This window comes from Rhipicephalus microplus, unplaced genomic scaffold (assembly GCF_043290135.1).
Source record: "Rhipicephalus microplus isolate Deutch F79 unplaced genomic scaffold, USDA_Rmic scaffold_12, whole genome shotgun sequence".
NCBI classification, from domain to species: Eukaryota; Metazoa; Arthropoda; class Arachnida; order Ixodida; family Ixodidae; genus Rhipicephalus; species Rhipicephalus microplus.
The window spans coordinates 33,799,077-33,824,835 of NW_027464585.1; the positions used below are offsets into that span (position 1 = coordinate 33,799,077).

Genomic DNA, 25,759 nt, shown 5'->3' on the forward strand with positions numbered 1-25,759 from the left:
CTGCTCTCTTCGTCCATGTCACGACCCCGTGACCTCATGGCACAGTTTTGTGTGGTCACATGGCCAGCCATGGTCACCGTGCTACCAGAACTGCGCCTACTCAGTTCTGTGCTCTTTGAAGCCGAAACAGCGACTGGGTGCTTTGAAAATGTCTCTAAATAAATAATTGTCGTGCACTCGTGCAAACAAGGTTTCCAGCCATGTTAGGTGGGTCATAGGTCATTCAAAAAAAAGAAAAGGTGCAATACTTTTGTGTCAGTGCTCCTTTAAAGTGCATACGTTTTTGAGAGGCATAGCAATTTGTCAACTAATGTATCTTCATTTATTGCAGCTAGTTTTTTTTATGAAAACACCATTACTTGCTCCCATTCCAATGGCGGAAGGAGAAAATGTGGATGAGCATGGATGTGCCTGTATAATGCCGAAGTTGCGTGTTTTGATTGCAGGCTGTGGCACCAGCTGACCCTCAAACTGCTCACCTTTGTCTGCAGCCCCAAGATACAGATTGGTCTCTTTCAGGTGAGACTGATCATGCAAGGCACCAAGTTGGTTAACATTAGTTATTTAAAAGGCTAGTTATTTAAAAGGCCCATTGGCAAAGATGAATGAGAGACAGAACAGCTGCATGCGTCCAGTCTCTGTTCAATATTGCAGTTAATAAGCCTTTGAAATTGTTTGCTTTGTTGACTCATAGGTGGTGTGGTACTGTTTTAGGCATCGTGCTCTCTTGGAAGTTGCCAATGCCAGAGATTGCAAGTGTGGGCCATCACTTTAGTTTCACTTCATTATGCATTCAAGATACAAAGGCTCATGATTAGTAGTATGCAGACGAGGGTCCAAAAGTCTAGCAACTACTGTGGGACCCTTGGTTTTAATTTTAACTATAAAAAGATAATTAATCATTACAGTATTTCAGTGTTACACAATGAAAATGGAAGTAAATAGTGAACATGCTAGGAAGTAAAACAAAAAAACATAGTCAAGGTTCTACGACGATTAATAGGAGTTATGTATAGATATAAATATCCACACCATAGATTATAAACCTAAACTGCTAACATTTTTCGAGTGCCCTGTGTAGCTCCATTGTAGTGGGGTTTGACTGTGGAAGACAGTACTGCAATTCTTTTATGATATATTTTTAATTTGTATCTAATGATCATCACTACATTTGCAAGTTTGTTGCTTTAGGTCTATATAATAATGCAGCAAATGCCTCTGCACAAAAAGATTTGCTGGAAAGTTTAACTGCAACAAACCTTGTTTTGTTTGAATTACTGTTCTGTTAGTGTCTTGAAAAGTTCTGTTTTTCTTGCTCCAAGTGCATTATTGGTTTCTTCTAGAAACAACTTTTTGGAATTGTTTTAGCAGCTTAGTATGACAGCTCTTTATGCACGGTTTCCTTTTTTTTAGATAGTGCACTTTTTTTGATGAATACTTTTTAGTACAGTCATGCTCCACTTGTTTTTGCTCATGTACTCAATAATGAGGCAAAGATATTCTGTTATAGCTACAACATTCAAGCTCGTCAGGGACTGACACTTGTTACATTGGGACCAAGAAAGAACGCTCTTTAATGTTTCGTCATGAAAGATATACATTCAGAATGATCACACGACTTCTGTGATATCTAGATAATGGAAAAAAAAAGATAGCACGTCTCTGTGCTTGTCTTTTGAACAGCCGGCCATGGAATGCAGCAGGACGATGTCACAAGAACGACATTGTCAAGACTGATTAATAAAAAACAAATTTATTTTTTAATCACTTGCTTGAGGACAGTCGTTTATATTAGAAAGTAGGCAATTTATGCATTCTGCTACTGGTAAGTTGACGAAGCTCATCAACTTATCAATGTTCTGCATTAATCAGTGAAGTAGGGCAGCTTCACAGTTGCACAGGAGCTGCCAGACACTGTTTCCCATCTTTTCCAGTGATATGTTACTGTGTTGTATGTAAGAAAAGGAAGTGGTGCTGCAGAGGCTGTACACCTGTAGGAATAAGTTGTACATCCTTCAAGAGGCACACTATTCGCTTCTGCGTGCTCATTTCTAGTCGCGCTTGCTTTCTGCTCAATACCAGATTCGCGTATCAGTGTTAAATTTTAATCTGTATTCCTGTATTTCAGATGTACGAGAACTTCATTTCGGAATTCGAAAACAAGTGAGTTTCTTTTTTTTTTTTCTGGTGGCTTTCTTGCTGCTTTGCCACTTTTTCTGTAGCCTCTGAAACTGTGCAATTTACAAAAATTCCGGGCCAGGCCCACAGGCAGAAACTTTTTCCGAGGGAAGGGGCACATGGCCACCCTCGAACCTGATCGTTGTGGAGAATACTGGCACGAAACTGGTCCATCATAAGTAAAAAAAAAAAAAAGCAACATGAGGAATGTCACAAAAAATTCGTCAACAAGGGCTTTGTGTATTAAGAAGTGGACTTGTCTTTTTCCAGGCTTGATTTTTTATCTTATTTTATCATTGCAAGCTTTCATCTTTCTCTCCTGCTGTTATCCGTAGTCATAAACAGTGCGAAATGAACACGGACGAGAATTCACAAACGACCAACGCTGAGGGCCAACTGCTTGAAGGGCATGCACAGAAACTGAAAATGAGAGGAACGAAAAGAAATGAGATCTGCTAGTGGTGTCTGTCTGTGTCCAATATAGTTTATTCGTAAGAGATTAGTTTTCAAGATAGATAAACTCCTTGTTTGCTAGAATAATCGAGGATATGCTAATGCTGTTTATCTTTACATTTCATTGTGAAAGTGTCATAAATTTCACAGGCAGCCTATTCTTTGTACGTGTGAAGCACCCGTTCTTCGTGAAAACGAGGCACGCTTCTGCACTTAGCACAGTGAAGGGCTATATTTCTGCCATTTTTTGCCTTGAGGTTGTTGGCATGTTCGCGCAGACGGTTGTCGAGGTAATGTTTTGTTTGCCAAATATAGTCACTTCCACGGAATATTGGGAACTTTTAAACAATTTAGTACCGGCAAAGGATTTGTTTGTCGTGATGCAGACGCTGCCAGAAGGTTTTGTATATAGTCCCCTCTCCAGATTTTCTGTTTCTATGTGTGTGTACGTCCCTTGCAATAAACCAAGCAGTTAGCAGTCCACGCTGGTCCTGTGTGTCTGTGTTTACTTTGTGCTGTTTTTACGTATGGGTTCGTACCAACTGCTTCCCATTCGCTCTCTTTTAAGCTGCTATTGTCGGTAACATAAGTTACATTAAGTGACACATAATTATTAATACAACACATTATTGAGCGTGGAAACATTTGAACCAACAACACAACAATGGGGAGCTCCATCTTTTTCTCATTGCAGGATGAAGCCCCTCTCTCTGGTCAAGATTGCTGCCCAGGTTTCCCAGAGCATCCCAGGTCAGTGGTGCTGCAAACAGTAAGGGAAATTGAGGTGGGGGCACAGCATTGAAGGGAGCAAGTGATTGCACCCCAGGGGAGCAGACAGGGGACCGAGCTTGTCGGACAGCTCCTGTTTCCATGCCTTTCTTGCTGCATTTGGCCCACATTCGACCTTGGGTTCCACAATCGGCGTTTCCAGGCCACAGTAGGAGCAGCGATTGTTGCCATCTCTTCTCGCGGCTTGTTCTGCTCTTTTAATTGACCAACCCTTCGTTGGACATCATTTTAAAAATAGAAATTCTTTCTCAATATCTACAGAACAACATTTAAGATGATTTTATATGTTTTGCACTATTCCATGAAAATCTGCACAATATATCCTGAGAAATTGCTACCTATATGTGCGACTGTCCTTGTAGCAGGGCATAAAATGTGGTGCACACATGTACCACTGTCCTCAGGTCGTATCAAATGAACAAAAATACTGTATATACCGTATTTACTCGCACAATCAGTGCAGTGGAATATTAAACGCACCCTCTACTTCAGTCGTCAAAATTTCGATTTTTTTTTCCTGGCGTAATAAACGCACCCCTTACATTTGTTCGCTGCAGTTTCACTAACCGACACGCGGTGCCTCTTTGCCTGTTGGATCTCTTCCGTTTTTTATTATCATGCCAACTCCCCTCGGCCACCTTGGCTTGCTTCCTCCCCCTCTTTGCCTCCTGCCACGCACCGTGTACTTTTTTTTCTATCTGTGAGCAACACGTACCCGGTCTTTTTTAAATATCTATGCGCCACAGCGGGGTTCGCGAACGATGAGTGTGTAGAGACATCACAGCTGACAAGTGCACAGTGAGCGAAGGTCACGAAACTTCCCGCGCCGACAGTCGAGTCACTTCCTGCAAATACGAAATTTTAAGGCCCAACCACATGCACGCAATTTTCGAGCCACGACGACAAGATTTGCTGTCACTAGGGGCCATTCATCGCCATAACATAGCAGGTTTCTGAAAACCAGAAATCGCTTGTCGCCCAGAAAAGATTGTAACTTTTTCCGCAACAATAGTTCCCGATTCTTGCTTTTGTTGCAAGTGAGACGGCCTTCGCTGGGTGATTGGACCTTTAAGGCCCCCGGCAGAGGCAACACACCCCTTTGGCCCCGGTTTCACGTAGACGGCACACTTGAGCTAGCCCACCCAGGGGAAATCGGCAGTCGCCTTTTCCTATCTCTCTCTCCCTACATCTTCGTTTTTAGCTCTCACTTTTCATCTGTCTTGTCTTCTACTTTCTTCCGTTTACTTCCAAACTTCTTGGCGGCTAGGGTTAACCCTGTGCAAATAGCCTACCTTGGTATAGGCGCATTGGGTTATAGTTGCTTTGTACGGCTGGCGTCTGCAGGTTTTAGCATCCGCAAACTTGTAGCGTCCCCTCGTTGGGCTCCGTGGTTGGTGGCCGCCAACGCTTCTGAAGAAAATGAAATACTCATGCATAGAGCTTTTCTTATGTTAAATGATCGTACCGCCTTAAAGCGCGTACGCGCCGAAGACTTGCATTTTTTCAACCGTTCAAAAAAACACTTCTCCCATTTTCATGTCGTACATAGTGAGAAAAGTGGCAAGCAAACCAGAACTGTATCCCCCTTTGTAGTAGCCAGGTGTCTTACAGAAACTCTTGGGGCCAGGTACAAAGTTACCAAAATGGCCAGCGGAGACCTCCTCCTCGAAATTCGAGAAAAAGAACAGTTTGAGAAGCTACAAAATGTTTGAACTTTTGATGACTCCAATCACTGTAACACTATACAGATCAATGAACACAACCCCTGGAGTGGTATCTGATGCTGATTTGCTTGGCCTGACCGAAGAGGAACTTCTGGAGAGGTGGAAGAGTTGGAATGTCACCAATGTGCAAAGGATCACCGCCCCGTCGCGGTGGTCTAGTGGCTAAGGTACTCGGCTGCTGACCCGCAGATTGTGGGATCGAATCCCGGCTGCGGCGGCTGCATTTCCGATGGAAACGGAAATGTTGTAGGCCCGTTTGCTCAGATTTGGGCGCACGTTAAAGAACCCCAGGTGGTCCAAATTTCCGGAGCCCTCCACTACGGCGTCTTTCATAATCATATGGTGGTTTTGGGACGTTAAACCCCACATATCAATCTTACAAAGGATCATCATCAGAAGAGACAACAAGGTAACACCAACAAAACACCTAATGCTCACGTTCGCTTCCAGTAATCTGCCAGAAAGTATTCAAACAGGGTACACGAAGACCCCTCTCAGACCGCACATACCGAACCCTTGTCGTTGCTTCCAATGCCAGAGGTATGGCCATGGCTCTAAAAGCTGTCATGGGCGCCAGACTTGTGCACAATGTGGAGTCTAGGCCACGTGTCTGAGAACTGCAAACTGCCACACTGTGCAAACTGTGAAGCAAACCATGCCGCATATTCATGCTTCTGCGCATACAGGAAGAAAGAAAAAGAGATAAGTCCATTGAAGGTGAAGGAGAACATTTCATTTAAGGAAGCATGCTGGAGAGTCTCACCATTCTATGAACCTACATATGCTGATGCGGCGCGTCAGGGGGCACCGCCGCACTAGCCCTCGTCACTCCTTCGGGCCGCGCATACCGTGCCGGCGGTTGTGGCACCTGCCCCCAAGGCGGCTGTAGTCCAGATTACACCGCCTACTCCCGAACAGAGACCGGAGACTCCAGAGTCCTCAGGTCTCAAGGCCTCACCTCACCAGGCGAGGCCCAAAATTCGAACTAACAGCTCGCACGTGCGGGCATCCAGTGCCTCCGAGGAGGCAATGGATACGTCGGTACCCTTGGTGCCGAAAGAGCGGCACAGCTCCTTGGAGCGTGCAAAAAAAACAAAAAAACAAAAAAAAAAGGATAACAGAGCCTGGTGACAGCCCTGTTACGTGAACTCAAACTCCCTGTCTAAACAGCCACTCGCTTTTCGTACACACAGCACTATTTTACATTCATCATGAACACTCAAATTATACAATGGAACGTCAGGGGCCTTCTCAGAAACCTTGACGACATCCAAGAACTTTTACACGAACACTCACCAAAAGTGCTGTGTGTACAAGAAACACACCTTAATTCAAAACACACCAACTTTCTTCGTAAATACATTATTTTTCGAAAGGACCGTGATGATGCTATGACATCATCCGGAGGTGTTGCCATTATAGTGAATCAAGGGATTGCATGCACACACAACTCTAAACATCCCTTTAGGCAGTGGCTGTTCGAGCAGTTCTTTTTGATAAGCTGATCACAATTTGCCCTATTTACATTCCTCCTAGCTATCAGCTACAAAAACGGGATTTACACTGTTTAATTGTTGAACTTCCGGAGCCTTGTGTTCTTCTTGGAGACTTAAGGGGGGCATGGGTCTTAGGGCTCTCTCATTAATTTTATGAACCAAATGGGACGAAAGTTGGCATGCTTACTTAGTTTGTTCTCCTGATTCTAAAAATATAGTGATTTTTTCTGTAGCTTCATTAGTTTATTAAATAATCAAGATAACAATTTCTATTGTTCTTACCACAATGGAAAAATAACCACCTGTCAAAAATTTATAAATGACATAGGGATTGACAGTAGAAAGCGTAAGACATACAACATAGGAAGCACTTTTTTGATTGGGGCATTATTTATTACTTTACAGTACACTAAACTTCACAGCTCTGAATGTGGCCATTGTGTGGTCACACAAAAGGCTAGTTTAAAAAACTTGCATCAAGATAAATCAAAATGTGCTTCCTATGTTGTGTGCTCGAAACATATAGCTTCATGCTGCAAAAAGAAATATTCTGCTATCTGTAATAGTTTCCGATATCTTGCAGTAATTTTCATGCAGGGTGTGCAAAATTGCCGTTTTGAGAAAATGAAGAAAACACAGAATTCTAACATTTTTAACTGTAAAAATGTATGTAGTTGGAATTACATGGCCATTGACATATAAATGAATGCTAGAAAGCCTAAGGGGTGCAACGCTGCAAGCTGGTTGAAAATTGAACGAGTACTTCTCGAATTACAGCACAGTTTATTGCATTGCATTAGAGCACAGTTCATTGCATGTAACCAAATGCAGAAATTTTTATAATAAAATAAAAAAAATGAAGCTGCCCATTAAAAATAGGCTTCCAGCATTGTTTTCTGTGCACATTTAGCTACATTGTGCAAAAACAATTACAGCTCTGGCTGTCCTAGGTCCACTTTTATTGAACAAGCAAAAGAAAGTGGTAAAAATTCGTGCTTCAAGAATAATGCTGTTAAAACTTTATTTCGCCGTTCCAAGGGAAAAAAATGTCATGGCACACATACTTTTAGTCAGTTAATATGCACCGGGAATGTAATAGGACTGACTGTTTGCACGAGCGTGTAGTTTCTTCTAGTCCTGTAGCAAGTTGTCGCCGTGTGCTCGTCTGCCGCGAGGCCGCTTATCAGTTCGGTAACTTTACTGACGGCGACGTGCGACAAATGTGCGTGCGTCATCTGCTATACGTCGAATAACATGGTGATGTTTTCCGGCTTGTCCAGAATGAGTTACCCGTAAATGTCGCGAACCAAAGTTGCTCCTTCACTCATCAATTTCGAGGCTACGCGAGTGCCGAGGTGCTAGTTTTCTTTTCACGTAAGACTGCCGCATTTTCGAGCGGAGATCGCGACAACGTTGCGAACACGTCGTTAAAAGCAGTCTGCCAGTTGCCAGTAGCCTCTATTGCGGGGGTGGCGAGTATTTTCACCGCGAACGGATTGACTTTCTGTTGTTCGTCGATGCGCGGCATACTCCACTCTGACGACCCGTCGCGCAGTTCAAGGTCCTTTCGTCAGGCGGGGAGAACCGCGGCATCCGCGTGTTTAGCGATAAGACTGCACTTCCGTTCCGTCACTACAAAGATTGATATCTCGTGTAGCTTCACTTCTGTTTTTTACTTGCCGTCCTCTAACTGATGAGGCTGCAAAACACAGCCGTTCTCAGTAACGTTGTCGGCAACCAACGGGCTCGTACGTGAGTTAGGCCTACATTGGTGACTCGGCAACTGCCGTTGACCGCGTTGAGTTCGTTATCCTCGTTGTCCTGAGCCATAGCGGGGCTCTTTCTGAAGTTCACAGCGAACGAACGACTGCCACACCCGCTTCAGAAATTACTGTAGCGCGGAACTTCTTTTCTGCCGCAGGCAGTCAGTAGCACTATGACAAAATGGCGCATGTCAGTGCGCGTCACGATGGTGAAGCAGACACCGAAAGCGCCCCTTGGCCAATTGGATGCCTAGGTTTTGTCACGTGCCCCAAGCAGCCAATCGAATCGCGTGCTAGTGCTTCTCGATGACACGTTTTTGCTAAAAAACCAATGAGTAAGGCGAGCCAGCGGTGGCGGGAAATTGAAGATGAAGAACGACCCTTCCAAACGAGATCAAGATGAACACGATAGCTCGTGTGTAACGGCAACAGTTAGGCGCGGAAAAAGCGCAATTTTAGTGTCAGTTTGCGCTCACATTCATCTCACAGGGATGTTATAAATTGATTTTGTGCTAGAAATAATGACGCGAAAAGCTAGAAACTTTTCACATAAGTGCAAAAATAGCTACAGATTCCGAAAATGTCAGCTTCAAAAAGTCGATTTTTTTTGCGAATTTTGGCCTTTTAAGACCTGTGTCCCCCCTTAATGCGCATAGCAGGCAATGGTGTCACTCTCGTTGCGACGTGCGAGGTGGACTGATTGAACAGTTTCTTCTCTCGTCGAGCGCATGTCTCCTGAATCGAAAATAACCAACCTATTATAATCTCGCTAATAATACCTACTCCTCCATAGACCTAAGCATAGTATCTCCATCTCTTGTGCCTCTACTCCAATGGAAAGTCATCAGTAATCTGTACGGAAGTGACCACTTCCCAGTAGTTTCGAGCACAACCACAGTAACTGAGTGTCCACCACGTGTTCCCAAATGGCTCATGAACAGAGCCGACTGGGAACAGTTTTATACCATCGCTCGTTTAGGTTGGAGTGACATATTTACCTTGAGCATTAATTTTGCTGTTAACTAGTTCACAGCGTTTTTGATTGATGCTGCAACAAAATGTATCCCACAAACAAATGGACACCCTGGAAAACGTTGTGTGCATGGTGGAACTCTGAATGCCGAAACGCGCGCAAACAGCAAAACAGAGCATGGAGGTTGCTTTGGAACTCACCAACTGCTGAAAATCTTGACACCTTCGAGAAAATAAAGTCTCAAGGCAGGAGAACGGGTCGGCAGGCCAGGAGAGAAAGTTGGCACAAGTTTTTATCAGGGATGAATTCGTATACACAAGAGGCCAAAGTCTGGAACATGGTTCATAGGGTAGCAGGAAGAAAAGTACACTCACTCCCACTCGTAAACACTCAAGGTGATACCTTGGAAGATCAGGCAAACTTCCTCGGTGCACACTTTGAACGGGTATCGGGCTCATCTCACTATACTGACACTTTCCAAAAATACAGAACAAGAATAGAAAAGCAGAAACTCGAACACAAATCCACTAGATACGAAGCATATAACCAAGCTTTCAGTCTAGCTGAGCTCCGAACATCTCTAAACTCCTGCAGCACTTCTGCCCCAGGTTCTGACCGTGTGGTGTATGAAATGTTAAAAAACCTACCAGCAGAAACACGAAAAACCTTACTCTGTTTGTACAACGCTATCTGATTTTCTGGCACTATCCCTACCTCCTGGAAAGAGGCTATTATTTTTCCCATTTTGAAAGAGGGCAAGGACCCTTCTTCAGCTTTGAGCTATAGGCCTATTGCACTTACAAGCTGCTTGTGCAAAGTCTTCGAAAAAATGATAAACTGCCGACTTGTACATTTCCTTGAAATAAACAATTTACTCGACCCATTTCAGTTTGGGTTTCGGAAGGGTAGATCCACCACAGACCACCTTGTTAGTATCGAGGCACAGATCAGAGACGCTTTCGTCCATAAACAATATTTTCTCTCTGTGTTCCTCGATATTGTAGCGTACAATTACAGTGCCGGAAGCTAAAACAGCTATTTATAAATGGCGAACTTGTGCCCGTCAACTCAATACACAAAGGTTGTGAGCTCACTAGTCAAAACCTCGTCAACTTCCCTTGCGTCTCGCCTCGAGCTGCTCCTCGAAAAACCGCCAGCGTTCCTTGTTCAGCGCGTGATGTGGTGACACGTGCAGCCACGTGTGGGTGCACGTGTCACCACATCGGTGTGGGTGAGCTTCATAACAGACTGCATCAAACGGGCAGTAAATGCTGTTCCTTTGTCTGTAATGACAACCTGTGGTGCGCCACGTCGTAGTACAATCTGAATGACGAAAAACTGGGCTACTTTGTTCGCCGTTCCTTTCGCGAGAAGTGATGTCTCAGCATATTGAGTCATGTAGTCTGTTGCTACGACAATCCAGCGCTTTCCCGATGAAGAGAGAGGAAATGGACCAAGCAAATCCATTCCCACTTGCTGAAATGGCCCTTTTGGTGGCTCTATTGGTTGCAACAGACCCGCTGGTTTCGATGGTGGTATTTTACGTCTCTGGCATTCAAGGCATGACTTAACATAATGGTGCACCGAATCCCTTAATTTCGGCCAATAATATTTCCGGCGAATTCTGGCCAAAGTGCGACTACTACCCATATGGCCAGCCGATGGGTCATCATGACACGCTTCTAAGATTTCTGCTCGCAGTGATGATGGTACAAGAAGCAGAAACGTCTCACCGGTGTTTACGAAGTTGCGCTTGTATAGGACGTCGTTCTGGAGGACATAGGATGTCAAACCACGGACGAAAACTCGTGGTACCTTAATTTGGTGACCCTCCAAGTATTGGATAAGCGGGCGTAGTTCCGGGTCCTCTCGCTGAAGACGAGCCATCTCCGACACTTTCAGAACTCCGAGAAATGGGATGTCTTGTTCTTGGTCAGATGATGGAGACTCAACAGGTGCGCGAGACAGGCAATCCGCGTCATTGTGCTTGAGACCGGACTTGTAGACCACAGTGATGTCATGTTCCTGCAGATGCAGGCTCCACCTAGCAAATCTTCCGGAAGGGTCCTTGATGTTTGCCAGCCAACACAATGAATGATGATCACTGATTGCTCGAAACGGTCTTCCGTAGAGGTATGGGCGAAACTTGCTGATGGCCCATATAAATGCGAGACACTCTTTCTCTGTCGCTGAGTAATTAGACTCGGCATTCGATAGAGTGCGGCTCGCGTAAGCAATGACCTTTTCTTCTCCATTCTGCCTCTGAACGAGGATGGCACCGAGGCCAACGTTACTCGCGTCGGTATGTATGTCTGTATCGGCCTCTTCGTCAAAATGGACAAGTATTGGAGGAGACTGCAAACGGCGTCGCAACTCTGAGAAAGCCGCTTCTTGTTCCTCCCACCAAAAGAATGGTACACTTTCTTTTGTTAGCCGTGTCAAAGGCTCAGCGACCTTAGCAAAGTTTTCAACAAAGCGTCTGTAGTAGGCGCATAGTCCCAGGAATCGTCTGACGGCCTTTTTGTCTTGCGGTTTTGGAAAATTTTCAACTGCTGCAATCTTTTCCGGGTCTGGGCGGACGCCTTCCGCACTAACTATGTGCCCGAGGAACCGAAGCTGACGAAATCCAAAGTGACACTTTTGCGGTTTGATGATCAGTGCTGCCACGCGAATGGCATCCAGTACCATTCTCAGTCGGTGGATGTGCTGCTCGAAGGTAGAAGAAAAAAACACCACATCGTCGAGGTAGACGAGACACGATTGCCACTTGAGTCCGGAGAGCACAGTGTCCATCATCCTCTGGAAGGTAGCGGGAGCAGAGCACAAACCGAAAGGGAGCACTTTGAACTCGTATAGTCCGTCTGGGGTCACAAACGCAGTCTTCTCGCGATCTCGTTCGTCCACCTCGATCTGCCAATATCCACTTTTTAAGTCCAATGATGCAAAGAAGTGAGCATTGCGTAACTTATCCAAGGCATCATCGATCCGTGGAAGTGGGTAAACATCACGCTTTGTGACTTGGTTCAGCTTTCTGTAGTCAACGGAAAACCGCAGAGTGTTGCCCTTCTTTTTGACTAGCACTACCGGTGATGCCCACGGACTGTTGGATGGCTGGATTACATCATCGTTGAGCATTTCCTGCACTTGGTTCTTGATGGCTTCCCTTTCTTTTGGCGCTACTCGGTATGGGCGCTGATGCACAGGTCTCACGTGTTCTTCGACCACGATACGGTGCTTTGCGATGGGAGTACGTCCGACTTTCGACGAGGTGGAGAAGCACTCGGCGAACTCTCTGATGAGGTCAGCAATCTGTTGCTTCTGAGATGATGAGAGCTCTCTGTCAATGTCTACTGACTGGAGTACGTTATTTACTGTCTCTGAAGCTTTATCAAGGGTGCAAACATCTGAGACTTGCACGTACTCATGCAGCGATGCTACGGATGTTTCCTTCGCAACATGCTGCAGCTCTTTTCGAAAGTTAGTTAATAGGACATACGCACATCCATCACGAAAGCTCACCAGGCCTCTTGCCACGCATAGTCCTTTTTCTAGTAGCAGTCCGATGTTCCCGTCAGCTAATCCGTCACAGTCACGAAGAACTTCACTCCTCACAAGAACGGTCACACTGAAACGTGGCGGCACGGTTACATCTTCGTCCACAATGCGGAGAGGTAGAACGATTGCTTCTCCGCATGACAGAAGGCGACGGCATTCTCCGTAGAAAACGAAACGTGGGACTCTTGCAAGTCAATGACTGCATTGTTTGTTTGCAAAAAGTCCATGCCTATAATCAGTTCCCGGGAGCACTCAGGAAGCACAATAAAGCTGCCAACATACACAAATCCTCTTATTTCTATCCTTGCGGTGCATAACCCCACGGGACTAAGTGCCCTCCAGTGGTACGTATCTAAGGTCCGGTCCACTCAGTCATCACCTTCTTAAGCTTCTTTGCGAGAGAATTACTGACAGCGGAATAGTCTGCACTAGTGTCTATTAGGGCAATGGCCTCGACGTCGTCGATCGTGACGAATATCTCGGAGGTAACGTCGCTACTACTGCACTTGACCGTCGTTGCGTAACTGCCACCGTCCTGTCGGGCTAACAATGGAGGGTCTTCAGTTGTCAGTATATCAGCGGCCTCACCTCCAGAGGTCGCTGGCTCGAGTTTTCCCGCCGCGGGCTAGGTGAACGTGATCTTCGGAGATTTGATGATGGACGAGGACTCGGCGACCGATAGCGCATCGGTGCTTTCGAACGCGACTCCCGTTGTTGCGTGTCTTGAGGTGAATAGTGTGAAGACAAGTATTCTTCGATTTCATAGGGCCGTTCACCGTTCCGTGGGCATAGTGCATTGACTGGAAAACCACGCAGTCCCGCTCGACGATACTGGCACGCCCGGTAAAGGTGACCTCTTCTCCGCAGTGGTAGCAAAGGGGCCGCCAGTCTACAGTGCGCCATACATCGCTCTTACGTGGTCTTGCTTCCGGCATTGGTAGCGGCGTACTCGGAGAAAACGTCGGAGGCATCACAGCAGTCGCAGCCATCCGATTCTCGCCTCCGAGGTCCTGTCATACAGCTTGCGCATACGACAACTGAGGCGGAGGCTCCGGTTGTGCGCGCTGTAGTACTTGAGGTTGTGGTTGTAGAACCGCTTGCCGCACTTCTTCGCGCACAACGTCGGCAAGTGAGGACATCGCTGGATGAGCTTGAGTGATTTGTATTTTCTGGAGTTCTTTCCTTACGACAGCCCTCACCATTTCACGCAAGAGATCAATGTTACTCGTGACGGTTGTCGACGCCGCGCTAACAGATGAGATGCTTACGTCCCTGTTCTATTGGCGCGCGCGCTGCTGCGGGGTCTTTTCTATCATGGTCGCCTCTGATCTGAACTCAGCAAGAGAGCGCTGTGGATTACGCACCAGGCCTGCAAAAAGCTCCTCCTTCACTCCACGCATCAGGTGCCGCAACTTCTTTTCCTCAGCCATGTTCTGGTCGGCCCGGCGGAACAGTCGAAACATGTCTTCAATGTACATGGCGACGCTTTCGTTGTTCCGTTGGTTTCGCGTCTGAAGAGCGGCCTCTACCTTTTCATTGCGATCCGTGTTTGGGTACGTAGCAAGAAACTCTCTTCGAAAGTCGTCCCACGATAATAAGGACGCTTCGTGGTTTTCGAACCACGTACGTGCAGAATCTTGCAGTGCCACGTAGACGTAGTGAAGTTTCCGGCCTTCGTTTCAACCGTTCAGTCTGGCAACGCGTTCGAAACCATCGAGCCAGTCCTCGGAATCCTCGAAAATATCACCGTGAAATACCTCTGGTATGCGGGGCGGGTCCATGACGATATGCGATGGAAATGAAGTTGCTTGGGTGGCCATTGCAGGGGCCCCGGAACTTACGTCCTCCACTGGTCTCGAAGAATTGGAAAGGGTACCAAACTCGGGCTGCTCACCTCGTAGGCGACGACTCGTTCGTTGGTGTACGGGAGTCAACAGCGCTGGCTCCAACCTTCGGGGTTCTGGGCTATGTTCCCTATGCTGAGATGGGCTTGGAATCATACCCAGCACCTCCACCAGTTTGTGTGAACAAATACAGTGCCGGAAGCTAAAACAGCTATTTATTAATGGCGAACTTGTGCCCATCAACTAAATACACAAAGGTTGTGAGCTCACTAGTCAAAACCTCGCCAACTTCTCTTGCGTCTCGCTTCGAGCTGCTCCTCGAAAAACCGCCAGCGTTCCTTGTCCAGCGCGTGATGTGGTGACACGTGCAGCCAGCGTTGCATGGCGCGTTTAGCTCGGCGCGTTTGACTTGTCCGTTGGTGTGGCAGAATTCATAGCAGCAGGAAGCGGCGCAGGACTTCAGGAGGTGCTTAACAACATGCGGCAATATCGAAAAGGCTTACGATACAACATGGTGCTGTGGAATATTAAAAGACCTGTCCCATCTTGGCGTGTGCGGAAGAATGTTCAACATAATCGAAAGTTACTTGTCAAATCGGACATTCTGAGTTTGAGTAGGCAGCATTCTTTCCCAAACATTTGTCCAAGAAACAGGCGGGCCGCAAGGTGGTGTACTTAGTTGCACACTTTTTATTATCAAAATGTATTCTTTACGCTTGTCTGTCCCTCCAAATATCTTTTACTCCACATATGTCGATGACGTCCAGTTAGGTTTTAAGTCTTATAATCTGGCCATGTGTGAGTGGCAGGTTCAGCTTGGTTTGAACAAAGTCTCCAATTGGGCTGAAGAAAATGGGTTCCGGCTGTATGCACAGAAAAGCATGTGTGTCTTGTTCTCCAGAAAGAGAGGTATTCATCCCGAACCCGATAATAAACTGAATAGGCAACGTCTTTCCGTTACTACCGAACACAAATTTTTAGGCCTAATCTTGGACACCAAGCTAACCTTCAAAGAACACATCAAACATTTAAAAAACAAGTGGATAAAAGCTATGAACGTTCTAAAAGTGTTGTCTCGCACTACAAGGGGAAGCGACAAGAAGTGTTTAATAAATTTGTAAAAAGCCTCGTACGTACCCGCCTAGACTATGGGGATATATCATATCAGTCTGCGACACCTACTGCCCTTAAAATGCTCGATCCTGTTCATCATCTAGGCATCCGCCTCTCTACGGATGCTTTTCGCACTAGCCCCGTAGAGAGGCTGTACGTGGAATCGAACAAATGGTCACTCCACCTACAGAGATGTTACATGTCTTTTAAATATTATCTTAATGTAAACGCAGACAAGGATCACCCATCACATTCCACAATCAATGACATGTCAAGCCTTGCTGTGTTTGAAAAACGGTCTTCTATGAGACAGCCCTACTCCCTCCGTGTGAGGGGCCTAGCGAAGGAAACCGGTGTGCCGCTCGAACACCGCTTGATGGCTCCTGTAGTATGCCTGCCACTGTGGCAGTGGCAGGTGATAGATTGCGACGTGTCTTTTTTGGAGGTTACAAAGCATGCACTAATCACAGATATCCAGACATACTTCCTTGAACTACAACATAAATACACATGTCCTGAGTTTTTTACGGATGCTTCAAAGTCTAACACTTCTGTCTCGTACCCAGCCATCGGCCCATCCTTTTTGGAAGCCGGCGCACTGATACAAGCATTTTTACCGGCGAAGCTTATGCCATACTTGCGGCCGTTAAACACATTAAACAAATAAATATACAGAAGACAATAATATATGCAGATTCCCTAAGCGTAGTAAAAGCTCTGAAAACACCTAAAAAGCACGAAAACCCTGCCCTTGTCTCGCTTTATTCACTCCTATGCACAGTGTGCTCATCCCAGCAGCATGTTGTAGTCTGCTGGGTGCCTGGACACAGCGAAATACAAAGCAACGTTCTGGTGGACCAGCTAGCTGGATCTGCCAACAAAATGGCTAGAAATACATTGATACCAGGTCCTGCACTCGACTTGAAAGCCTTTCTAAAATGAAAGCTCAGGAATTATTGGCAGACCACATGGGACACACGGTAATAAATTGCATGTCATAATCAAGCCGCAACTTGGTCATTGGAAGCCAGTATCAAAGTCACGTCACACATGAGCAATACTCACAAGGTTAAGAACAGGACATACATACACTACACATTCATTTCTTTCGTCTGGTGGCGATCCACCTTTGTGTGAAAGATGTGGAGAAGCGCTCATCGTACTTCACATTCTGATCCAGTGCAAAGAATTAGACACGCTAAGAAGACGACACTTTTCATTACCCTACCGACAGCAGATACCCTTTAACCCTGCAATGTTCGTCGGTAGGGAATCACTTTTTACACATAAATCATTGTTAGCTTTTTTAAGAGAGGTTCATACTTTTCATATTATATACCCGGATATTCCGTAGCACGACCTCTCCAGAGAGGTCTCCGCTGCGGTGGCTACACTCAACAAAGCACTTGGAAATGATGACGCAGAAGATAAAGGGTGTGGCAGAAAAGAGGTATACTTGTCCGGGCCTCTGCGATGCATGTGTGCATTTGGTAAATGTGCCACTGTATGAAAATTTCCGGCGACACGTAGCACTTGTCACCACACGAGACTTATCTTTCTTAGTAGTGTGCAGCACATCGCCTACAGAGCTGACGCCGTTCCTACCGGGGTGCTCTTGTACTCACTAGTTTGTCATACAAAAAGTGGTTCTTGATGCCCACTCTGTTCCTTATCGCACACAGGCGCGGGGATGGCGAGCTGCTTTTGTTCATGAAGGCACCGCATCTGTGCGGTGCACTTAGCCGATTCGCGCAGAAAGGCAACGTGGATGATGGCACGCGTGAGTGAATTAAAGCGTGCAGTATGCTGACAACTGCATCACATGCAGTAACAAGCAGTCAGTTGAAGATGCTTGAAGATGCTTATCATAAAGCTATTAAGTCTTACATGGGTGTTTGCCGCATTGCTGGCATCACTCCTCAGAGCATTTTTTATGCTTATATACTCCGCGGCTTATACACTAGCCGCTTTGGTTTTTTTTTTTTAATTTGCTTTACCCCGTAGCACTTCTGCATTGCAGCAAAGCTGACCTTCGAGCGCTTGAAAGCGCTTGTTTAAGCGTACGAGGTCATAGACATAGCAAAGATAGTGACTTTAAGTAATGCTGTTTCATATTTAGAATGTCTGCTGAAAGTGCAAAAAAATTGGATACCGAAGAATTTCAGCATAGAAAATTTCACATGTTCTTATCCATAGATGTCGATAGGGCTTGTGATGCTGTCGAAAAATCGTCTTAATTTGCAAGCATGTCTGAAAAATCTGGCTTGCAAAAAAATTGGTAGTCAACTGATCTTCAGTCACGTTATAATGAAGTGCTATGGTTTGTTTTATTATAGACTTTGTCTATTAAATATGGTCAAATTATCTGTCAGTGATATAATATTTTTTTTTACTTCATTATGCCTGATTACTGTGCAGCACATAGTAATTTTATCATTTGTGTGTCATGAACACAGTATTAAAAAAAGGGCAGGAAGGGGTGAATGGAACCTTGCGATGAAAAAAATCTGTAATTAGCGGTTGTTATTGGGCCAACGTTTTGACAAACGGACCTATCTTTCTCAAAGCTACAACAGAACAGTTTTGTTCTGAGGGAAGACAAGACCGCTTGTCAGAACGTCGGCTTGACACAACTCCTGTTTATGGATTTCTTCGAAAACACAATTGGTGTCTTAAAACTGACTCTAGCGATATCTGCTCCGAAAACCAGTCGTGGTGCTACAAAACACATTTTTGTCTGCTCCAAAAGCCGCTTCAAAACAGTCTAAGCCAGTAGCATTGCTACTACAGTTACACAGCTTGTGAGAATAGTACATGATTTTTCACATATTCTTGATATGGCTGGTCAGGTTGATGCTTTGTTTCTATTGTTTCTAGACATTTCGAAGGCATTCAATAAAGTGCCTCATGGGAAGCTATTATGGAAGCTAGAATATTTGGGTGTTCCGTCAAATATTAATAAATGGATTGGTGCCTACCTTCGAGTCAGGCAGCAATTTGTACAAGTATCGGGTCAAACCTCGGAACTGTTGTGTATGGCTTCTGAAGTGCCCCGGGGAAGTGTTTTGGGACCTTTGTTGTTTTTCATTTATATTATTGATTTGGCAGACTTAATAATGGTGCTTGCATTAAACTGTTCGCAGATGACAGCATTGTTTTAAAAGAAATTCGTTCCCTGAACAATCATGTACCATTACAACAGAACCTACTGGCTGGTGGGGATTCGTGCATTCGATGGGGCATGGAGTTAAACACAGAAAAGAGTGTACTTCTGCGTATTACTGGAAGGAAAATGCCTAGTAAGTTCACTTCCTTTATTAACCAACGTAATATACAGGAGGTCGACAAAGGTAGGTATCTGGGTGTCTCTTTCAACAACAAACTAACCAGGTCAACACATATATCGGCTACTTGTATCTCTGCACAGCAGAAGTTGTGGTTTCTGAAAAGGAAACTGAAAACCGCACCTCCTAGCGTTGAGCTTTGAGCTTATAATACTTGCATCAGAACTAAATTGGAATATGCTTCAGTGGTATGGGACCCCTACAACAAAAGTGATGTTGCAGAACAAGCACAGGTTCGAAGAAAAGCAGTGCACTTCATATTTAATAAGTATGGAATGACGGACTCGCCTTCCTCATTAAGGAGGCAGCATAAGGTCCCATCATTAGCGCAGAAAGGTCAGTAGGTTGCTTTTTCTCCAAAGTTGTCTTACCGGAAACTCAAAAGTAACCTTGCCTGATTGTGTACATCCCCACAGAGCTAAGAAGACTAGACACACCTGCAGAAGAGCACTTGCCCCATTTTGTGCTAGAACGAAATCGCATAAATACAGATTTTGCTCTAGAATTGTGTCCAAATGGAATGCTCTGCCCTCCACTGTTGTTGATGCCAATGATTTTGTATGCGAGCTGAAGAATCTGCATTATCTATTACGACTGTACTTGACATTTCTTCTTGCGTTCCCATTTTTCTCATTGTTTCTTATTTTTCGCCGTGATTACGATGTTTCATTCTTTATTACGATTCCGCAATTGATGTACAACCCCTCCTTTATGGACCACACAAGGGTCTGCAGTATTGCTTAATTAATTAATTAATTAATGCACTCCAACTTTGCTTCGATTTTCTGATAGAAAGTGCATTTATTACGCGAGTAAATATAGTATATTCAATTAAGTTCAACTTTCATTCCATTTTTTTTGCCATACACACACACGCACACAAAAAGATGGAGGAGGCCAGAACAAAAAGTGAAACACCGTTCACCTGACGGGGGACAAGGGCCCCCCTTTCAAGGCATACAGCAGGACAGTAGATGTGGTAGAAAAAAAAAAAAACAACCTTACGATACTTGCATATGTTCTAACAGATACCGCTTGGTTGTACACTTTAGATGTTTTTTTTTTTTTAGAAATAAACATTATTAGCACATTCAAGAAACCGCATGCAATACTTCTGAAGTAATCGAGGCAAAGTAAATATTTTAATTACATTTTGCAAATGAAGGAAAGAGAAATAAGAACAATATATATACAAGTACAAACTCACAAAAAACAAACAAAAAAGTACAATTTCTCATTGGCGGTAACTATCAAAGAAACAAAAAAGTGAATGTTTTTTTACTAGTTGATTCGACGACAATTTTATGTTATGTCAAGCAGTTAAGCAGTTTTGGAAGTCTGCAGCTCTGCTTAACTCATAACTAAACGTGCATATGGAATGATTCAGTTTTCTGTATTTTGGAAAGGGTAGGGGTGAATTTTCTTCTTAAGCAGGGCCAATGTATGAATTGTTCCATTAGGAAGTTTAAGATATTGTTTGAATCTGAGAGCTAAGTTGTATTCGTAGAAGTTGTAAGCAGAAATAATCGAAAAACGTGTAAATAGTGGTTCGATCTGTGCATTGTGGCGTACTCTAACTACGTGACTTATAGCTTTCTTTTGTAGTATATGTAGTCCATTTATGTTTGTCTGTGTCGTGGTGCCCCAAACAAGAAAAAGGTAGCTTTTTTGAGAGGAAAACAATGCATGATAAAGCTGTAGTTTAACACTACTCGGAAGCAGAAATTGTGATGTTGTGAGTATACCTCCGGTTTTTGACATGGGGCGAACGAGATAGTTGACTTGTGTATCCCATGGAAAATTTTTATAAAAATACACTCCTAGAGTTTTTACACTGTCAACAATATCTAAAGCAAGATTCTCCAAAAATAAATGACTAGTTGGAGAACCGTTCATTTGGGGTGGTGAAAGTATGATTGCTTTAGTTTTCTTACGCGTCGTGGCATCGACAAGGGCAGCAGATTTTATGTTCAATATGAAACTTTATTTGGCCGAACTTTTGGCCGGCAAACGGAAAGTCAAATCACAGTGATACACACTGGCATTGATAGGAGCAAACAGAGTTGTTGGGACGTGCTGTCTTTTATACATCATGCGTAGAACTTTCCAGCCTTATCACTGGTGGACGTGCAAGTTCTGGAATGAGCTTGAGTCATGCGCACATTCTACACAAAATGATCTACTACAGTCCTGAAGCTTCACAAACACTGCAGGTACAATTTGTACTCAGCATTAATTACGTTTTGTTGGCAAAACTCGAATACTGTAAAAGTGAAGTAACACACATGGCGATGTTCCCCCCTCTGATTGTCACAATGCTTAAAACGGAACACTGGGGGAAAATGCATGCAAGGGGTAACAGTAAGAAAGTACAATAAGCACAAGCAAGAAAGCACAACTGTAAAAAAGTGCAGACCTCAGTTTCACTGACTCAAGGCTGTGAGTCACTCAACATTGAGTTTGTAATGCTGTCCGGGACATCCTCGTAGTCAAGAGCGCCAAGATGTTGAAGCACCTTGCATGCCTTGCATGACTTGTAGTATCGCCGAAGGAGCTTTTCCTTGTTAGCGTATTAGCATCCACACCCAAACCAGGTTGCTGGGCTGGTAATCCACGAAGTGTGATTGAAGGTTGCAAAAAGGTCCACCTGTCTGTTGATTCTTGATGCACAGGTGGGCGAGTTGTCTGGCTTCTTGGCACGCTGAGGGTACACAGCGACGTTGACATTTTCTTTGTTGGGGACATTGGGTAATATGGCATGATGATTGGGTTCCTTCCTTAGACCAACTTGTGTGGCGTCATCTGCATCGTCTCTTGCACGGCTGTGTTGTAAGTGAAGGTCACGTACAGCAGGATTGCATTCCACGTCTTGTGTTCGATGTCAACGTCTGTGGCCAGCATGTTGGTGATAGTCTTATTTAGATAGATGCTCAGTCAGGCCGTTGATATGTGGGTGGCCCGCTGTGGTTTGACGGTGGCTTGTCTGGCTTGTATCCCATGATTGTGTTTGGTCAGCACTGAGTGCCGTATCCTCTGTCAGTGATGGGAAGCTCCGGGGCACCATGTTGAACGACGAAGTTCTCAATGAAGAACTTGGCTACCTCGGCAGCACTGCCTTTGGGCAGGGCTCTTGTTTCGGCGTAGCGGGTAAGGCAGTCAGTAACTATAACGATCCATTTATTTCCACAAGTTGACGTTGGGAAAGGCCGCAGAAAATCCATCACTATATATATATATATATATATATATATATATATATATATATATATATATAATATATATATTGACGGGTATGAGCCGAGAGAGAAGAGGAGGAAGACGTGAACGGGCGCAGAGACCGATGCCATTACTACCGAACCATCAACTCCGCCCTGCTAATAAACACCCTTCGACTTTAACCGTAACAGTTTTGTAATGGAGGTGCTGGGTACTCGCCCAAGACGACGGAGCCACTGCCGCTAGGTCCTCGCCGAAGCCGACGCCTCGCGCGACTGCCTCCCACTCTACCGGAACTTGCGATGTCAAACATCGGTGTCCTACAGTCATCTTCAACTCCTTTGGCGCGGACACATGGTACCTGGATGCATCAGTTGGAGCCACGCCCTTTCTCAGGGACACCCGGTGAGGACGTGGAAGAATGGCTGACACACTACAAACGCGTGAGCAAGTGCAACGGCTGGGATGCTACGGCTCAGCTAGAGTTGTTCCTCTCTTCCTGACAGACACTGCTCTTGTGTGGTTCGAGAACCAGGAAGAGTCGCTAACAACCTGGGATCACTTCGCTGTCCAACTCACAGAGTGCTTTGGGGATTCCACTGCGAAAAGTAAGCGAGCCGAGCAGACATTTTAAGCGTGCTCAAGTGCCAGGTGAGACTTGTACCACGTACATTGAGACGATCCTGAAGCTGTGTGAGACGGCGAATCCTCGTATGTCCGAAGAGGACGAAGTCAGGCACCTTCTGAAAGGTATTGCCGAAGACGTGTATACCTACTTGATTGGCAAAGAAAGCCTCAATTCGGTAGCTGACGTGATCCATCATTGCCCCACGTTTGAGACCTTGAAGCTACACCGTATCACGCAAAAGTTCGGCAGGTTGGCGAATGTTGCGACTGTTGCAAGCATTGAGGACAGCTGCAGTATCCATTGGGACCTTGCTACCACTGTGAGGCAAATCGTCGGTGAGGAACTCGAGCGACACAGCAAATCAATGAACGCCGTGAAGGCCGAACAGCTCGGTTGCATTTTTGATCAACCTCTTGAAGATACACGAGTGGTTTCTTCTGCTGTTAGCTACACCAGGCGTTGCAGACAATCGAACTAATCTCCTATAACAGCATCACCATACGTTTCCTGATGACGCGACGCATGGCCAACGCGCTTATCGGGGTACGACGACGAATCGACACTTGGAAGATCGTATCTACTACTCGCAGCGTCCGAGGGCAGCTTATCCCGAAGTCTACAACGTCGGCGCCCTTCACCTGTTTGGTACAGCTGCGGTGCGACAGGACACATCTCTCGTTTTTGTCACCGTCGCCGCCAGACGAGGTATGGCCCACCACCGACTTGGCCTAACTTTGAAGGTGTCAACGATGATCATTGGCTGGCAGAACATCGCGCAACAAACGCTATAGGCTCGCCACCTAGGAATTCCTTCCTACAATTCCTACGCGTACTTTGCCCCGCGAATAGAGGGGAGGGGGGAGAGGTGTTTGACTTTGACCGGAACGATTGCGTTTAGTTGCTGGGCGCACAAAGATTAATTCGCTTGCTGGACAGGTGCCGTTTGCAAAAAGAGTGCGCTTTTCAAAAAACAGCGAAGTAACGATTGGGGCACTTGTTAGTTCGCACTCATATCTATACCTATGATTATGTTTCGTGCCTCATTTTTGTTTAAACAGCGCATTGTCAAGCAGTAAACGTTGTTAGTTTGCTCTCGTCCTGTTAATTGTTTTCGTGCGTCATTTGTGCATGAGCAGCGCATTGCACGTTTCGATCTGCTTGCCTTCTCAGCGTTACATTCCAAGTTGCTGCCATCGCATTCATTGCTTCGCCCTTGCGAGGAAACTGTGACTTTTCTTAATTTTGGACAACCGTGTCCTCACCACCGAGGGGATGTCAGATTAGGCGCTGATGGAAACTCTCCGAGACCACGGGGACGACGGCTCTTCAGAGGTCGACTCTGCACGCGCTTTCGTCTTGCGCCGCGAGTTCGCAGTTTGGTAGCTTTCACGATTAGCTGATTAGTTCTGGAACATGATGACACATTAAATACAATGCAATGAACGCGATAGCGAAAAATTGTAATTGTATGTGAAATAAGGCTGCAGCCAACTCTTTTGGATTGAATATTGCGGAACTCCTACAAAATGCTGGTGAGAGCAAATATGGCCTTTTCAGGCAGAAGTACTCTTTTCACACAGTCACTTCGCATTGAAACCGCACTGATACTTGCCGAGATACCGAGTGCGCCAGCGATCGCGGTCGCCCTTAAAATCCAAGTTCATTATGCCACTCGATCGATTCCCCCCTCCCGCACCCTCCCCGTGTTGTTTCATTCTCGTTAATTGGTGGTTTGTTTGCTCTCTGTTCGAGCATTCGACGGCAGTTCTAACACGCTGGAGATGTTATCTTATGCATTTTCCAGGTGATAGGAATGGGCTGACTGATTTGATCTATGCTTCAGTAGCGCTCGCGCGCTTTTAGCCGCTCGTGAAAGTTTAGGTGGGGGCATCTTATCAATTCGGACTTGTTACGGAACATGGCGGCGACGGAAAAAACCCGCCGAGTGTATCCATGTAATTGCTATCGCAATAATAACGCAGTTTTTTTACCGTAAAATAAGTGTTTCGGGTTAGCTCTCCTTCAGTACCCTTCTTGTTTAATTTGCACGTTTATTTTCTGAATTTTTGTACTAAACCTGCATATAACGAAATCCTCTTTATAAGAAATTTTTCAGAGATTTCACTTTTCTTGTACCTAGGTTTAACTATATATATATATATATATATATATATATATATATATATATATATATATATATATATATATATATATATATATATATATATATATATATGAAGTCTAACAGACAATAATGCCAAGGAAAGTATAGTGGAGGTTATGAGACCGAATTGTCAGGTCAATTCGAAGGTCGCAGGTTTGTTTCCTGCCCACGGCAAGTTATCTTTTCACCCACTTTTCTTTCTTCACATTTACCTCACAATTCGGTTAATAACCTTCTCTATACTTTCCTTGGCATTATTGTCTGTTAGATTTCATTAATATTGTGTCGAAACACGGAAACACAGCCCTTAAGTACGCACTTCTTTCCCTCACACACACACAAACACACACACACACACACACATATATATATATATATATATTGTGCTGGGTAATCGACACCCGCAGACGGAAGGTGAACCGCAAGTTCTTCGACGGAGCCGTCGCATTGCTGGACTTCCACTGAATCCATCTGGTCTGGACATGTCCCACAACGCAAATGAACACCGACCCCTCTCGA

The 25,759-nt window shown here is 45.1% G+C and overlaps 1 protein-coding gene across 2 annotated transcripts in view; it reads left to right on the forward strand.

Moving 5' to 3' along the window:
• The window catches only part of Rpn9 (regulatory particle non-ATPase 9), a 224,197-nt gene that overhangs the window by 60,479 nt on the left and 137,959 nt on the right, over positions 1 to 25,759 (forward strand). For both annotated transcript variants that reach the window (XM_037418097.2, XM_037418096.2), the window contains exons 2-4: positions 447 to 519; positions 2,129 to 2,163; positions 3,326 to 3,381. In XM_037418097.2, the coding sequence (XP_037273994.1) occupies positions 447 to 519; positions 2,129 to 2,163; positions 3,326 to 3,381 (164 nt within the window). The remainder of the gene's footprint in view (positions 1 to 446; positions 520 to 2,128; positions 2,164 to 3,325; positions 3,382 to 25,759) is intronic.